The following is an 18,196-nucleotide window of genomic DNA, read 5'->3' as shown; positions in this document are numbered from 1 at the left end:
ATCAGTGTTATCTATTAGAACGCTATTTGTGAAAAATCACGTTCAAAATAAAAATCAAATTGATTTTTCTGTGATTTTAAAATGGTGCCCTCCCAGCAAGCCTTTGATTGAACCTTAAACACTTTAATGCTCTGTTTTTGTTTGAGGCAGATCAGGAATGGAGCTTGGGTATTCACAAAGCCAAAAGGATCTTCAAAACAACAAATTCAAATTTCCAAAAGCAGCTTTATTTGCAAGCCCAGGGAATGAACTTGGTAAAGCTCTCTTTAGGGGGCATGCAATGCAAGGACACATGCTCAGGTTTCCGGCACGATCCCCACTGTGGGGTGTGGATGTTTCTCTCTCTCTCTCTCTCTCTCTCTCTCTCTCTCTCTCTCTCTCTCTCTCTCCCTCTCCTTTCCTCTCTGAAAGAAATAAATACATATATATATAAAATGGTAGGCCACACCCTTTGTGAACATTACCCCCATTTCATCCTCCCAAACAACCTCTGAGGAAGGTATTCTCATTTTATAACTGAAACCTAAGGCTTAGGGTGCCTAAGTTTCCCATCGAGCACAGTTAGCAGGTATGGGACACACACCGACGTGATGACACCGAAGCCCAGCTCCCAGCATCCGCCCTCCATTGTACTGGCTGTCACATTCATTATCCCTTTGTGCTTCCTGCTTGTGCTCTCTTCTTTCTTGAACCAATTCGAGGTAGAAACCATGGTGCTAGAGCGAAGTGACAGCCACGGCTGAGAGCCTGTTTAGAACCAGCCAGTCACCACTCCCGGAGGGGGTGTGAGGCCCCAAAACCCGTGCATCCCCTCCCACATCCAGCCTCCAGGGCAACTGTCAGTTTTCACACCAGAAGAAAGAGCTGACCCCGAAGGATCGTTTTAATTGCCATGGAAGTCAGACTATCCTGACAGGAGGCCCTCATATCAAAGGAAACCACACAAGTTCGCACCCTCTGATTCTTCAGCCCTCCCAGCCCAGGGAATTTTCTCTGGTCAGGTAATGGCATTGTCTTCTGTGGCAGGAATGAGCTCATTAAGGATGCAGCCTGTGCTAATCATGATAATTTGCCGGGCACTAAAATCATCTCTCTACCCGCCCCTAAAATCACCTCTCTACCGGCCCAGACAGACAATGATCTGGCAACTGTAGGCTAGGGGGAAACAAAAAGGATAAAGATTAAGGAAAGAATCGCCATGCAGAACGGCTTCAACAAAAGGAGTTACAGATTTGCACACTGAACCTGGTGATCTTAATCTTGAAGTTGTGGAGGAATTAGATATTATTAATCAATTTTTTAAATCGCCTTTATTCAACTTTGATAAGTGTCATTGGGTGGTTGTTTTCTTGTGTTTTATAGGAGCCATTTTTTATGTTCTTATTTATCATTTTTTGAAATGTTACTGATTTGTTTAGAAAGAGAGGAAGGGAGAGGAGGAGAGAGAGAAATAGCAACACCAATTGGCTGCCTCCTACACACCCCCTACTGGGGGCTGAGCCTGCAAGCTGGGCATGTGCCCTGACAGGGAATTGAACCAGAGACCTCTTGGTGCAGGGGATGACACTCAACCAGATGAGTCACACCTGCCGGGCCAGGAGCCATTTTGTAAAGATTGGTATCAGATGAATTAGTGGGAGCTTACATTTTGATGCATGATGTGATCCCGTGGATGAGGTTAGCACGAGGGCAGTTTCGAGGAACCGCTGTGGTCGTGGTCCCCTTAATTTCAAGGGCAAAGATCTCAGTGATCTTGAGCCCAGAGCAGTGATCCCCAAACTCTGTGGTTTGGGAGGGGGACCAGCCAGCTACACCTCCCGTGGCTCATGTCTGAGAGGCCGGACAGCAGGCTCACTGCTCCCGCCCAGGCAGGTGAGGGGTCTGTCTCCTGGTTTCTCTTCTGGGACTTTGTGGGTCACGCTCCCAGGGCATCTGGAAACTGGAAAATATCCCACCTACTCGCTGAGCCTTGCCCCCGCGCTTTGAAGAGAGTGCCAGCTACCTTGTGTTGAGATGTGACTTTTTTTTCTGAAAAGGCCCAATCTCTGAAAGATTAAAATATCTCCTAATCAATTCAAATAAGGATTCTTTTAAAAAAAATATTTTTATTGATTTCAGAGAGGAAGGGAAAGGGAGAGAATCATCTATTGGCTGTTTCCTGTACGCCCTCTAGTGGGGATGGAGACCGCAACCTACGCATGTGCCCTGACCGGGAATCAAACTGTGACCTCCTGGTTCATAGGTTCATGCTCAACCACTGAGCTACACCAGTCCGGCTCAAATAAGGACTTAAGATAACATTTCTTCCTGATTATGTTAATGATAGCTGTTGCCTATGGAAAATTGGGGCGGTGGAGGGCACAAACAAGAAAATAAAAATGACCGATAGCACCATCATCTAAATAACCATTGTTGGCATTATGATTTAGCTCCCTCTACACACCCTTTAAAAACAAACAAACAAAAAGATAGGATTTGTGTGTGAGTACACAATAGGTTTGCTGTTATGCCTGTGTTTTTTGCCTGTACTGTATCATATATTCCACAGCAGCATATTTCTATCACAGTGTTTTGAATAATCAGGTAGACTGCAATCCCAGGTCCTGTGGGGTTTGGGCGGTTGTTCTGGCTTGTTTAACACTCACTCTTTACACTCCTCCTTGGTGGTTTCCCTGGACAAGGGTCTTAACCATTTCTGTGCCAGGGGCCCCCAGGCTGCCTGGGGAAAACGTGGTCCTCTTCTCAGAATAATGTTTTTAAATGTAAAATAAAATACAGGAGCTTACAGCATAAATGAATTATATTGAAATAGTATCCAAATAGTAAAAAGAACCCATTTGTGCAATAGCATGTTCCTTTAGGCCTGTATTGAATAGCAGCACGTCAGACAGTGTGGTGGTTCTAAGAATCCCAATCATGGCAGAGTAGTGATTGCAGTAGCATCATCTCCAGCTGTTTGTAACGAATGTCATGAGTGTGAGCAGATGTGAGATTTCCACTGGTCTAAGGTGACAGGTATGGCTGTGGTGTGTTCCCTACAATCATGAAAGCAAGTCTAAGATTCACACAGTGAAAACCAAGATATAACTTCTTTTTCTCATCAAAGTTCTTTTTTTCTCATCGAAGATATGACTCCTGGTTTCCACCCAGGGGCACAGGGGTCCAGGAGCCTGGTGAACATCTCTGCCCTGGGAGGACCCCAGCAGGAGCTGGTGGCTGTTGACCAGATGAAATGCCACTCAGGCAAGCAGTTCCCTGATTCCTGGACTAATCTATGGCAGGAACCAGGGGGGGCATGGGTGATGGGACCCACAATTTGAAGATAATGTACTAAACCTTTGGAAAAAACTACAACCAAACCACAGAATAGGTTGGCTGCTACTGCACTGACCGGACAGATGATTATGACCAACCCATCAGTACTTCATTGACACTTCCAAAAATACTGAATATGGAAAACTTCCTAAGCAAATACTCTCAAGGTTTTATTTTTATTTGCATAACTAATTCACTTCATTGTACTGATGGGGTGGGCATAATAATCTGGCCACACAGTGTAGTGTGGGCTTCAAAACCAGAAACTCAAGAACTACTCAATTCTGAACCTTCCCTGATAAGGATCGAGATCCTCATTATGGAGTGAGGAAAGGAAGGTGCCCAGAGCCTAGCTAATCCCCCAGAGGGACCCCAGGCCTCTGAACCACATTCTCCATCGGGGGAGAGGGGGACCAGTGTCCAGCTGCCCCTGTGAGGGACCCCAGTGGCAAAGAGACGGCCCGCTCAAAGGGCGTATCAAAGGGACTAGTTACAGAGGTGGACAGGGCTCAGCAGCAGCTGGAAGCTCTGACATCCTGGTGGCCTGACCCCCGAGGGAGCAAGGGAGCTGTCATAGGAACATGTAAGGAGCTGGCGCCATGGGAGGGAGCTGTTTGAGAGGAGCTGCAGTCCCCAGGACAGAAGTGCAACATTGCCCAATGCCAGCACAGATGGGAGGGAGCCTGGGTAGAAATACTCTAACCCTGTGGTTCTCAACCTTCTGGCCCTTTAAATACAGTTCCTCATGTTGTGACCCAACCATAAAATTATTTTCATTGCTACTTCATAACTGTAATGATGCTACTGTTATGAATCATAATGTAAATATCTGATATGCAGGATGGTCTTAGGCGACCCCTGTGAAAGGGTCCTTTGACTGCCAAAGGGGTCGCGACCCCCAGGTTGAGAACCACTGCACCCTTCCTCCTCCCCTCTGATCTCCCCGAGGTGCCTCCCATTGGATGAACCCAACCAGAGGGCCAAGGGCAAGGCCAAGGGAGGCCAGAGAAGATTCCTCCTGGCCACAGGGCAGGGAGGGGAAGGCAGGAGAGATCTAGAAGTTACCCAGCTCACCAGCCCATGAGTCATTAAGCTTCCAAGGTCCCATCCTTTCCTCCCACAATGCCTGATCCAACAGTGATCAAGGTACCTGCCAGGGGCAGTGCTAGGCTCTGGCCACACAGAAATGACCATACACACCGCAACCCTCCCACCAAGGCAAGGTCTAAACAAACAGGCACTGAAATACGATTACCAGCTGGGATATGTTCCATGGAAGGAAAATTGGAACATGATTAGATTGCAAAGGCAGACCTGGTCCCACTCTGGGCAGTGAGGAAGGTTTCTTGGAAGAGGGGGGATACTTTGACTTACGTCAGAAGAGAGTGGGGATGGTATGTGTTGGTAGAAGGAAACAGAATATGCAAAGACCCCAGGGTGGGCACTTTCAAAAAGTTTCCAGGCCAGTGCGCCTGGAATTCAGTGAGCAAGAGAGAGAAACTCTGCCCACCTGTGTGTCTCAGTGGTTGAGCGTCGACCTATGAACCAGGAGGTCACCATTCAATTCCATGTCAGGGCACATGCCCAGGTTGTGGGCTTCATCCTCGATCCTGGAAGAGACAGGCCAGGCCAGCTCCACCTTCTTATCTCGAGGTCAAAGTACAGTCCACACAGCTCCGAAATTCTTTGGAAATAGACTATATGGTTTCCAAACAACGCTATCTCTGTAAACAGTGTTTGTTTGACTCTTTCTTGCTCAACAAAGGGTTGCCTTTGCTTTTGTTCTCTGTCCAGGTCCTTTGAGGCAGCTCTCCACCAAGCCCACCCCCGGAGAAGAGGAGACGCGTGCCCTCATACCCAGGTGCCTTCTACGAAAAGCAAACCTGCAGACCCCATTCCTGCCAACACCTACAGGCACCAAGATGGGCTTGGGCTCCTCTTACAAAGTGATTCTGAACAGGAGGCTTGGTGTTCCCTCTTCTCACCACAGAAACACAATCTTTTGGCAGCTGAACATATAGATTCAGATTAATGGGGTCCTTTCCTGTGAAGCGTAGGCACTCCATCTTGCTCCCGTAACCTCCATGTTGCAAAAACTGCTATTTGAAATTGTCCACTAAACATAGATGGTCCTTTGTTCTATGAATTAACTCCGCTATTCTTGGTTCTGTAAACACACTTGCTCAAATAATAGGGAAAAGAAGCTCAATTACCTGGCCTTGCAAGCTGCTCTGCTGCCATCCCTGGTTACTGCCAGGCCAGGTGTGTTTGAGTTATCTAAATGGTACTGTGCTCAAGGCTACAAGCTTCCTGCAAAATATCTCCCACTACATAGGGCTCTTTGTAAAACCTGCAAAAGGTCCGGAATCCCCATATTTAGGAGACAAAGGAACTAGGAATGTATAAAGGAAAGCCTCCTTCATATTAGTTTGCTCAGTCTCTGGAGGTAACTCATCTGAGAACGCCGGTGTAATAAAGACTCCAAATTTGGCTTACTGATTAAGGCGTCCTCTATTTAGCTTGCTGATTTCCAATATAACACCTGTCCCAAAGTCTGTTTTTTTTCCCCCTCTGATCTCACTTTAAAAAGCTCTGATCCCCACTCAGGTGACTGTATGTATTTATGATAATCTCATTGCAAAGCACATTATCCATCTTCCTGTCCTTTCCTCTAAAGAGTCCAAAGGATAAAACCTGGTTATAAAAGGCCACAGCCATCCCGAGGCTGAGTGGAGCACAGGTGTCTCACAGTAAGTCATGGCTCTGCCTGGGCAGGGCGCTTGGCAGGGTTGGGCAGCCAGAGGGACATGGCCCAGAGGAGCAGCCACTGTCCTGGGAGGATCCTGTATCCGTGTTCCAGAGAGGTGCTACCCTCTCCTTATGTGGGGAGGCCTCACCCTCAGGGTCCCCACCTGGAGGGACAGCCTGATGGGACCCAGGCACCGGGCTTCCCTGGGCTCCAGGCCGCCTGCCCTGTCTGGGTTGGGTGATGGTCCCCACTGTCTGTGTTTTCATCCATGTAGATGCTGCCCTCCTGGATCGTCGGCCTCCTCCTGCTGGCCACCGTCAGAGGTGAGGTAGCTGTCCCATCCCCATGGGGATGAAGGGACCATGCCTGGGATGGCCTCCGGGTGGGGCAGCTAGAGGCCTCATCATCATTATCATCAAATGAACAGCGTTATCATTATTTCAACAAAAACAATTGCCACCATTGGGGGAGTGTTGATGCTGTAGCAAACACAGGGCATCATCTTGGACAAAGATGACCCTGGGGACCCACCCCCCCTTTTCCTCCAGCAACTGGCTGTGATGGGGTGACCGAAGTGGTAGGCTGTTGGGCAGCGGTGTTGGGGGACGGTGCTCTCCACAGTCCTCCAAAACCCTCAGTGCCTTGCGTGGACAAGTGCGTGTCTGAATCCTAAGCTACATGGATGTCCCGCAGAGAACTGTCCCTCCCTCCCCATCACTCCTCTAGCTGTTGCCACCTCTGCCTCTCCAGCTCCAATCTGAGCCTTTCCCCCGGCCTCCTTTCTGCTGGGTTTCCTTCTGCACCACGAGTCCTCCTTTCCTCCTCACCTCGCCCAGCCCACTCTTGGCCTCCCTTCCATCTTGGCCACACAGCAGGACCTGACTCAGGAGAGCAGAGCCCACCTGGGTTTGGCTGCTCCTCGGGCCTTTCTGGCCCCTCTTGGTCTCCTTTGCTCCTCCCCTGCCTCCTCCTGCCCTAAATGTGGGCGTCCCACAGAGGTCACTCCCAGCGCTCTCCTCTCCCTTTTCCTGTGCCTTCCCCTTTGCCCAGCCTCTACTCCCCACAGGTCCCTATCCCCACCCGCCCCCTCCAATTTCCAGGCAGCTCCACCAGGGCCTCCCACTACGCCTCACAGTCAATTGTCCAGGCTAAGATACCACTCACTCCCTACCCCGTCTCTCCACCCTTCCAGTCATTTCCAGTGTCACCCAAGGCTAGAATGCCTGTTACCTCTCAGACCCACCACCCATGAACTGCCCCACTCCAACCCCCACCTCTCCCTGGCTCTCCTGCCTCTGAGCCTCCCACACTGGGTTCCTGAAAACACCTTCATGGAGCACAAGCCCCACCACCCTCACCAGCACCTCCCACTCACTAACCACATAACAGCCCTGGTGCCGGACCCTGGCCTTCAAGCTCCTGCATTTACCACCTGAAGCAAGACTTGCTTTAGTCTCAACAGCCCTTCCTCTGGGACTGGTCCCTCTTCCTGGAAGGAAGTCAAGGTCATCATGATTCCTTCTCTGTTAGATTTCCTCTCGTTCAAGACTGGGTTTGTACCTGATATGTCTTTCCATCTCCTCAGTGCCTAGCTTTATTCCCAATTAAACTCCCTTGTTCAAATCCTGTCCCCTCCCCCATTGGCTGTGACCTTGGACAGCTTACTTTGTCTCTCTGTGCCTTGGTTTTCCCATCTGTAAAATGGAAGTAATTCCTTATCATGGGCTATTTTGAGGCTTAAAGGGAATAATGCTGGGGAAGCGCTAGTGTGGTACCTGACACAGAGTAAACAGTCTACTCTTGCTTCAGGTGCTAAAAACTGATGAGTATTGTCAGTGTTTGAGTGAATGGCCAACCTCTGGCACCATCAGTTTCGGAGTTGAGGAAGCCTAAGGGAGAAGAGCCATTGAAATCCTCTGGATTTGAGCATGCGCCCTCAGTGAGCGCTCTCTGTGAAAATGCTTGTGTGTAGTCTAGAGGAATGAACCTCAGCTGTGGACGTGGTTATTTGGATCATCGGTTGCATGTATTGAGCCACTACTGTATACAGAATAATGCAAAACTCAGTCATCCCTGGCCTTAAGAAATGTACCTTTTCTGAGAACAACAGGGAAAACCTAAAAAATGACAGAGAATAATTGGGGGAGGGGCAATGTGCGTCCAGGGGTGACATGAAGACAAGGGGATTGGACCTCACCCAGGATCGGCTGCTGTGCTGGGTGTGGCGCCAGCATCAGGGTCCACCCAGCAGCATCTCTGCGCTACAGAACCGCAGGCACTGTCATCCCTGATGCCGGGTGATGGCATGTAAAGGGCCGTCTGGGGCTCTCCAGGAAGAGGTAGTTTTAAGGCAGAAGGTTACCAGGAAGCTCAGCCAATCCCCCTCTGGCCTGATGATCAGGGTGAAAACAGCATGAAACAAGCAGATCCCTGTGCCCCCCTGCCCTCCCTGTGAATCTGAAGCGTCCAGGAAAGCGCTGGGAGTGTGCAGAGGCGATTCTTGTCTCCGTGGAATTTGGGAGCACTGACAGCAGGTGCAGTCCAGCATTGGCCTCGCCAGCCCGGGCAGCACCCTGAATCGCCTCCTAAGTAGCTGAGGCGAGGTCACTTCTTTTCTGAACTCACACTGTCCCCTTTGCTGCTGTCTCTGCCCCAGGAAAGCAGGTCTGCTATCAACCTTTTGGCTGCTTCCCTGATGAGAAGCCATGGACTGGGATCTTACAGCGGCCCCTGAAACTATTCCCATGGCCCCCCAAGCTCATCAACACCCGGTTTCTTCTCTACACAAATGAGAATCCCAATAGCTTCCAAGTAAGAGGGGCCTGGCGGGACTGCAGGGGGGTGGAGGGAGGCGCCCACACTGGCGTCTGCACGCGGTTCTCTAAGGAAAAGACAGGGCTGTGGGGGGGTCGGGCCAATGCTCCCTCACCACTGGCAGCCACCTTAGCTCTCAGGATCGGGAACCCCTGATCAGGTCTATGGGTGCCGGGCCCAGAAACGCCCACATTCCACACACTGTGCACAGGCCTTCCTGGCACTGACCCCCAATCCTGGGAGGAAGCGGGTAGGAGCAGCATTTATGGGGAATCCAGGCCTGGTGTGTCCATCTTCTCCTGCACTGGGGGTGAGGGGAGAGAAGCCCCTCAGGGAATGAGGGTGGGTGTGTCAGTCCTTCCTGATGAGCCAGAAAACAGGTGTGGGAGAGGGACTTGTTGGTGTTAATCCTCACCAGAGGATATTTTTTCCATTGCTTTTTAAAGAGTGGAAGGGAGGGATGGGAGGGGAGAGAAAGAGAGAGAGAGAGAGAAACATTGACACATTGATGTGAGAGAGACACATTGAATGGTTGCCTCCCATATGAGCCCCAACTGAGTCTTGGGATCAAACCTACAACCCAGGTGCAATCCTTTGAGCGGGAATCAAACCAGTGACCCTTCAGTGCATAGGCCAATGCTCTGGCCACGGAGCCACTCTGGCCTGAGTGGGAGGGGCCATCTAACCACAAAAGCAAAAAGGACCCTGGGAGTGACCTCCAGTCCCCAGAAGGCCTGCTGGTGGAGGCAGGACAGGCTCTTCCAGGTGCTTACAAGTGACCAGGAAGAATGTGCTCAGAGCTCAGCTGCTCACAGTGCCACCCCTGACAGTTTGGAGAGCTCGTGACTGGCCATCCATCCCTGAGGCCAGCTGCGGTGGGATTGTAGGTGACAAACTACCTCTTGGATCCCCCAGCTGGGAGTCCCCTTGGACTAGTGGTTTGGCTGTTTTTATCTTCTGATCCTACTTCAGGCGTGGTGCCCAGGGGGCTGGTGAAGGGGCCCCTGGCAGGTGGGCATCAGTTGTTAAGTGCTACAAGCTTGAGGTGCCCTTCGTGGCTCCAATGAGCCACATCTCCTCTGTTTTGGTGCTTTTGGCCTGGGGTCCTTCACTGTTTCTGTTCCAAGAACATCTTCCACCATCTGGGGAAGCCGAGGGGTCCCTTCTCAGGACGATTTATTTAAAAGTGAAATAAAACACATTGGATTACAAAGGAAACCAATTAGATTGAAAAACAGTTATGAGAACATTTGAAATGATAAATATATGTCCCAGTCATATCTATGCTGCTTTATTATTATCTCACTAAAGAACAAGATCCACGGGTTGGTTTACCTAAGGCCACTACAAATAGTAATGAGAATAACTGATTTTTAAGACGACTCCGACCACTGTCCTGTGACAGGAAAATACCCGTGACTCCCATTGGTGACAGAGTGCTGTTACAATAACCGTGGCTTGTTGCCAATTTCATAATTAACAGAAATGCCAGGAAGTCCATGAATGTGGACCTTGTAAATCCTGTCCTCAAAGCCCAGCTCAGGACCTCCTGTTCTATCCCGACCCAACTTTGTGGGAGCTGATCCCGTGACCCAGTCTCCCTGGAACTGGCTCTCACAGGCCATTGGCTTGGAAAGGCCAACATCCCAATTCACCTTTTCCACTTTAACCAGCGGATCTCCTCCACGGACCTGGCTACTGTGAACGCTTCAAACTTCCATCTGGACCGCAAGACGCGCTTCATCATCCACGGCTTCATAGACAAGGGGGAGGAGAGATGGCTGAAGGACATGTGCCAGGTAGGGCCCTGCCCCCGGCCACTCCCCGCTGAGACCAGCACCCAGCACCCAGATTCAAACACTTTGCAGGTCACTGCCCCCAAGACTGGGAACGCAGATCGTCCAGGGACAGATGCTCCTTCCTCAAAACTCTGAGGAAACCCTGGGTCCTCTGGAGCGTCCACTGTCAAGTTATCCCGACCCCCTCACCTCCTGCCCATCCTCTCCTCTGGATACTAAAGAGACCCAGAGCCCAATCAAAACGCCCCGAAGCAGAGGCGTCAGCTAATTCCCTGGCATTGGTCTCGATGGTTTATGTAAAGCCCCCGTGTGACATTAGAAACCATCGTAAACGTGTCCCCTGAAACCCTTCTGTCCCACAGAGCTCTCTGTGAGGGCGGAAAGGCTCCATGGCGTCATGTCCCAACCAGGAGCCACTGTTCCCCTGCGCTCACCCAGGACCTGAAATGCAGGGAGTTGACCAAAGACTTGATGTTAAATTCTGTGGAATTTGATTCATTGTAAATAGCCACCCGGGGCCAGTGGCCACAGTATTGGATGGCGCAGTTCTGAAAGTATCAGGAATGTTAGGGATGAATCATTATTCATAACATCCATTTTCTGAGCACTTCCTCTGAGCCTGACACTGTGATCATTATTTCACAGTCTTTGTCTCATTAGACCACCCCCCCCCCCCACCCCAAGCATGTTGTGAGGAAGGTAGAGTTATTGTTCCCATTTTATAAATGAGGAAATTAAGGCAGGCAAAGTTCAACACTTGCCCAGAGTAGAAACCAGAGATTGGAATGAAAGCCAGGTCTCCTGTCTATAAAATACCACAACCCTGTGTCTGTAGCTTTAGTCTTTAGAGGTGCCCACGGGCATGGCTTTCAGCTTAGTCTGCACTGGGGAGACCTCGAGCAGCTTCTTCCCAAGGGTGGGCTGCTCCTCTGGCGGTTTGGGTGTTCACACGTGTCCCCAAGTCCCAGAAGGACGCCATGTGAATGTGGAGCTGGGAGAGTCAGGGGGACATGTCCATCCCGATGCCGTGGCCTCCAGGCCACTCCTCCCTGCCTCAGTCCCCGGGGTAGTCCAGGCCATCCTCCAGTGAACACAGGCTCTGCAGTGGCTCTTTCTGACAGTTATTTGGTCCCATCACGGGACCAGTCTGAGCTTGGGCAGCACACGGCGCCCACACCACATAATATAAAGGATGCACATGTGGGCAGAGTTGTAGCTCCCTCCATCTACATGTCATCCTGTCTGTTAATACCTTCTAGCTCCCCCTACGCATTGTTGGGAACATAAGGGCAGCCCTCCCGTGGCTTCAGCACCCAGTACAGTGGCAGCGAACTTAGTACAAGTGGCAGCCAACTTCCTGTAAAGGACTGGGGAGTAAATAGTTTAGCGTTTGCAGGTCATATGGTTTCCCTCAACCCTGTTGTTGCTCCAAAGCAGAGGGGAGAGAATGTAAACAAAGGGGTGTGCCTGTTCCCAATAAAACTTGATTAATATGAGCAGGTGGATCTGGCCCTCCCATCACAGTGGGCTAAGCCCTGATGTAGTCAGCGATCCTGTTTCTGCCTGGCTGTGTCAGTAACCACCTGGGAGACCTTAGGCCAGTCACTGACTCCATCCAGGCCCCAGTGCTCACATCTGTGAAGTGGGATCCGGTGCCGAGTTCCTGGTGAAGTGGTGAGGATTAGGACAAGTGGGAGGAATATGAAAACTCTGACACACATGAGATGCGTGGTGGCTGTGAATTCCTGTCTCTGGAGTGTGCGGCCTGTGCCTGTTAATACATTGGATTCTCCCTCTTGTTTTTTCTCACCAGAGAATGTTTAAGGTGGAGAAGGTGAACTGCATCTGCGTGGACTGGATGCGTGGGGCCAGGACAGATTACAACCAAGCCGTCCACAACATTCGAGTCGTGGGAGCCGAGACAGCGTTCTTAATACAAGAGCTGTCGGTAAATCCTCCTGAGCCCCATCCTGTGTGGAGGGCCCGAGGGGGCAGGCAGACCCCGTGCACCAGAGGCCGCCTGGGGACTGGTGTTCAGGGGCTGGGCCTGGAAGCCTGGACACACAGAGGGGCGTTTCCTAAAATGAAACTGCAGCCTTCCCCTCCTGGAGTGTCCTGAAGATCCCTAGTGGCCTGGGGCAAAGGAACCACTTTGGGCCTCGTTTTCCCCTTTTGAAATAACCCGTCCTTGGAGGCTGTTCTGGGAATGGTCAGCCCAGAAGATGGGTCTTCTTTCTCAGAAAGGGGAAAGCCCCTACTGCCTTCTGGAAGGTCTATTCCCTGGCACCCAGAGCTGGGCCCGCTACCCAGGCTCTCCAGGCAGGCCCAGGCCCTGGGGGAGGGGAGGAAGGCCGGGGTGGGTGTGGATGGAGCAGGCAGCACCTGGCCAGTCTCCCCAGGCCGCCTGCAGTGCACACAGAGGCCGCTGGTCCGCACTGTCGCTACCGCCTTTTCCCTCCCTTTCCCAGATTTTCTCCCTCCCCCCCTCCCCCTCCTTCCCCGCCCCCTAGCTTGTGCAGGGGACTTGGAGACTGCGGTTGCCCAGGGTCCCATCATGCTGTCCTAGGTGGTCCCAGAGCCAGGTCATTTCTGCAGAGGCCTGTCCCCATTCCCTTCCTGAGCCAGGGTGTCTCCACTCGTTCCTGGGGGCCCTGACACTCCATCCTTCCACAGACCAAGATGGGCTACAGCTTGGAGAACGTGCACATCATTGGCCACAGCCTGGGAGCACACGCGGCTGGCGAGGCGGGCAGGAGGCTGGGGGGCTCCGTGGGCAGGATCACAGGTAAGGGGTGCGAGGGTTGGGTGACAGGGACAGGCCTGTAGGGCAATGGAAGCCCAGACACAGGAACTTCTTATGGCCAAGGGCGCCCCTACTGGTCCTCCAGGGACACTAATTTTAGGTGCTGCCAGACTTAGATTTAAAAAATAATTGCCTATACACATTCATGTAAATTACAAAAGATATAAGATTGTAATTGAAAACACGTTTATTAAAAAAGAAAAAATATAACTAGCACATTCAACTCATGACTTCAGGATTATTATTGCTAGAGTACGGCAGATTTTTGAACAGTGAAATCGTTTTTTAATACGAATTCATCAGTTCCACAAATATTAATTGTTGTGGCAGTGCCAGCTACAGGCAGAAAATGAAAGTAGCTGAGACCTGTTACAGGAAGCACATGGTAGATAATAAGAATGAATGAATGGCCAAAACTGGTTTGGCTCAGTGGCTAGAGCGTCGGCCTGCGGACTGAAAGGTCCCGGGTTCGATTCCGGTCAAGGGCATGTACCTGGGTTGCGGGCACATCCCCAATAGGAGATGTGCAGAAGGCAGCTGATTGATGTTTCTCTCTCATCGATGTTTCTAACTCTCTATCTCTCTCCCTTCCTCTCTGTAAAAAATCAATAAAATATATTTTTAAAAAAAAAGAATGAATGAATGAATCTCTAGGCAAATGAAGGTACACAAGACATAGACGCAGACACCGCTGAGTCCCGTGTCTGTCACTGTGCACACAGTGTGATGCTGTCTCCTTTGCCCAGGGCTGTGTGCTAGACATTGGGGGAAGGATGGGGGATTCATAGATTATGTTTACAGAGACTTTTTCAGATTGCAAAGTTCTTTCTCTTAGACCTTTGCGTGGGGTTTTCACAATAGCCCCATAAGGTAGGTTGCTGTTATTCCCACTTTCCAGATGAGGAAACTGAGGCTCAGGGAAGACATGCATTCGACCTTGAGCAGAACCTGGGCTAGAATATAGGTCACTGAGTCTGTGGGCCATGCTCCTCCCACCCTCTGCTTCTCTTTGAAGATGAGCTGGGCACAGCCGCTGCTTCAGGCAGAAAGCCGCATGCATTCTGTGGGTCCAGGGGTTGGAACCTGGTTTGTCACTGTCCACCTCCCCCTTTCAGGACTGGATCCAGCAGAACCAGGCTTCCAGGGCACGCCCGAGGAGGTGAGGCTGGACCCGTCGGACGCCATGTTTGTGGATGTAATTCACACAGACACCTCCCCCACAGTCCCTAACCTAGGTGAGTTCCTCACTCCACCTCTTGGTGACCAGGGCTATAACTGGTAAGAGTAGGTCCAGGGGTGGTATTCAACATGGTTAACTACAGTAATAACTTGGATGCCAACCAGTCAAAGTGGGTGTCAGCTACAAATAAACAGCCAGCCCAGCGCCAGTGGTATCAGCCTGTGGCCCCAGGCAGGTCAGACACACACTGGGGTAGCCTATGGAAGGCTGTTGCTCGGTCCTCAAACCCTGTGACCGTCCCTATCTCCACTATCCATTCCTGCACTGGTGGGGCCGGAGGGGGTAGGGGAGGGGTTGAGGGTCCTCAGTGCTGCTGCAGAGGCGGGAGAGGCTCCTGCCAGCACTGCTGTGCTCACCATCAGAAGCCAGGCTCCCTGCTCCTCAGTGCTACCTCCCTTAGAGGCGGGAGAGGCTCCCTCAAGCTTGGCAGCTGTGAGCCCGGCTTCTGGCTGAACAGTGCTCCCCCTGTGGGAGCGCACTGACCACCAGAGGGCACCTTCTGCATTGAGCGGATGCCCTCTGGTGGTCAGTGCTCATTATATCGACAGATCGCTCTGCTGTTTGGTGGAATTGCATGTTAGGGTTTTATTCTATAGGATGCTTCACCTATACTTGCAAAATGCAATGTTAATGTTTGAATATTTTGCTCACTTCTTTTGTGGAAACTTTGGTTATAGTTTGTGTTGTTGGAAACAAATTATATTCCTTTATTTAATGCTTCTAAAATAAAATGGGTGAGTTGTTGTTAGTTTAAAGAAATGAAAATTTAAAATAAATAAAATTACGTAAAAAATTTATATTACATAAACTCAGTGTTCTTTTTTCAATATTTTTCTTTTTTTTATTTTTTTTTTTATTTTTTTTTAATGTAATTTTATTTTATTTTTTAATTTTTTATTTTTTTTGGGCAGAAGTATATACTTTATTTTTTTTTCTTTTTTTTTTAATTTTTTTATTGCTTAAAGTATTACAAAGGGTATTACATATGTGTCCATTTTATCCCCCCGCCCTAGACAGTCCCCCAGCCTCCCCTATCCCCCAGTGTCTTATGTCCATTGGTTATGCTTATACGCATGCACACAAGTCCTTTAGTTGATCTCTTACCCCCCTCCCTCCTGCCCCCCAACCCTCCCCGGCCTTCCCACTGCAGTTTGACAATCTGTTTGAGGCAGCTCTGCCTCTGAATCTATTATTGTTCAAAAGTTTATAATGGTCTCTATTATCCATGAATGAGTGAGATCATGTGGTATTTTTCCTTCATTGACTGGCTTATTTCACTTAGCATAATGCTCTCCAGTTCCATCCATGACGTTGCAAATGGTAAGAGTTCCTTCCTTTTTAGAGCAGCATAGTATTCCATCGTGTAGATGTACCACAGTTTTCTAATCCATTCATCTACTGATGGGCACTTAGGCTGTTTCCAGATCTTAGCTATGGTGAATTGTGCTGCTATGAACATAGGGGTGCATATATCTTTTCTGATTGGTGTTTCTGGTTTCTTGGGATATATTCCTAGAAGTGGGATCACAGGGTCAAATGGGAGTTCCATTTTCAGTTTTTTAAGGAAACTCCATACTGTCTTCCATAGTGGCTGCACCAGTCTGCATTCCCACCAGCAGTGCACAAGTGTTCCTTTTTCTCCACATCCTCTCCAGCACTTGTCGTTTGTTGATTTGTTGATGATAGCCAGTCTGACAGGTGTGAGATGGTACCTCATTGTTGTTTTGATTTGCATCTCTCGGATGATTAGTGACTTTGAGCATGTTTTCATATGTCTCTTGGCTTTCTGAATGTCCTCTTTTGAAAGGTGTCTATTTAGGTCCTTTGCCCATTTTTTGATTGGATTGTTTATCTTCCTTTTGTTAAGTTGTATGAGTTCCCTATAGATTTTGGAGATTAGGCCCTTATCAGATATGACATTGGCAAATATGTTTTCCCACACAGTGGGTTTTCTCGTTGTTTTGTTGATGGTTTCTTTTGCTGTGCAGAAGCTTTTTATTTTGATGTAGTCCCATTTGTTCATTTTCTCTTTAGTTTCAAGTGCCCTAGGAGCTGTATCAGTGAAGAAATTGCTTCGGCATATGTCTGAGATTTTGTTGCCTTTGGATTCTTCTAGAATTTTTATGGTTTCCTGTCGTACATTTAAGTCCTTTATCCATTTTGAGTTTATTTTTGTGTATGGTGTAAGTTGGTGGTCTAGTTTCATTTTCTTGCATATATCTGTCCAATTTTCCCAACACCATTTATTGAAGAGACTATCTTGGCTCCATTGTATGTTCTTGCCTCCTTTGTCAAATATTAATTGAGCATATTGGTTCGGGCCGATTTCTGGGCTCTCTATTCTATTCCATTGATCTATATGCCTATTCTTGTGCCAGTACCAGGCAGTTTTGAGAACAGTGGCTTTGTAATACAACTTGATATCTGGTATTGAGATCCCACCTACTTTGTTCTTTTTCAGGATTGCTGCAGCTATTCGGGGTCTTTTTTTATTCCAGATGAATTTTTGGAGAGTTCGTTCTAGATCTCTGAAGTATGCCGTTGGTATTTTAATGGGAAGTGCATTGAATTTATAGATTGCTTTGGGTAGTATGGACATTTTAATGATGTTGATTCTACCAATCCAGGAACACGGTATGTTCTTCCATCTGTTTATGTCTTCCTCTATATCTTTTTTCAACGTCCTGTAGTTTTCTGAGTAGAGGTCTTTTACCTCTTTAGTTAAGATTATTCCTAGGTAGCTTAGTTTTTTTGGTGCGATGGTAAACGGGATTGTTTTTATAATCTCTCTTTCTGAAAGTTCACTATTGGTGTATAGAAATGCCTCAGATTTCTTGGGGTTAATTTTGTATCCTGCTACATTGCCAAATTCATGTATTAAGTCTAGTAGCTTTTTGATGGAGTCTCTAGGGTTTTGTATGTATAATATCATGTCGTCTGCAAATAAGGACAGTTTTACTTCCTCTTTTCCAATTTGGATGCCTTTTATTTCTTCTTCTTGCCGAATTGCAATGGCTAACACTTCCAGTACTATGTTGAACAGGAGTGGTGAGAGGGGGCATCCCTGTCTTGTTCCTGTTCTTAGGGGAAATGGTGTAAGTTTTTGTCCATTGAGAATGATGTTGGCTGTGGGCCTGTCATATATGGCTTTTATTATGTTGAGGTATGATCCTCCTACTCCCACCTTGCTGAGAGTTTTTATCAAAAATGGGTGTTGAATTTTGTCAAATGCTTTTTCTGCATCAATTGATATGACCATGTGGTTTTTTTCTTTCAATTTGTTTATGTGATGTATCACGTTTATTGATTTGCGGATATTGTACCATCCTTGCATCCCTGGGATAAATCCTACTTGGTCATGGTGTATGATCTTTCTGATGTACTGCTGGATCCGATTTGCTAAGATTTTGTTGAGGATTTTGGCATCTATGTTCATGAGGGATATTGGCCTGTAATTCTCTTTCATTGTGTTGTCT

The 18,196-nt window shown here is 48.8% G+C and overlaps 1 protein-coding gene across 2 annotated transcripts in view; it reads left to right on the top strand.

The window, feature by feature from the left end:
* Nucleotides 1-6,122: 6,122 nt before the first annotated feature.
* Nucleotides 6,123-18,196, top strand: part of LOC308529329 (pancreatic lipase-related protein 2-like) — a gene marked incomplete at both ends in the record, with an annotated part of 32,122 nt that continues 20,048 nt past the window's right edge. The window contains 7 exons of one of the 2 annotated variants that reach the window (XM_081105374.1): nucleotides 6,123-6,179; nucleotides 6,339-6,387; nucleotides 8,721-8,875; nucleotides 10,552-10,677; nucleotides 12,491-12,625; nucleotides 13,351-13,462; nucleotides 14,596-14,715. In XM_081105374.1, coding sequence (XP_080961500.1) covers nucleotides 6,123-6,179; nucleotides 6,339-6,387; nucleotides 8,721-8,875; nucleotides 10,552-10,677; nucleotides 12,491-12,625; nucleotides 13,351-13,462; nucleotides 14,596-14,715 — 754 coding nt within the window. Of the gene's footprint in view, nucleotides 6,180-6,338; nucleotides 6,393-8,720; nucleotides 8,876-10,551; nucleotides 10,678-12,490; nucleotides 12,626-13,350; nucleotides 13,463-14,595; nucleotides 14,716-18,196 lie in introns of both variants that reach the window. The other variant, XM_081105375.1, reaches the window with a different exon arrangement.

Source organism: Myotis nattereri, assembly GCF_964212035.1.
Source record: "Myotis nattereri genome assembly, chromosome: 13".
NCBI lineage: Eukaryota > Metazoa > Chordata > Mammalia > Chiroptera > Vespertilionidae > Myotis > Myotis nattereri.
This window is presented reverse-complemented; position numbering and strand designations above follow the sequence as displayed.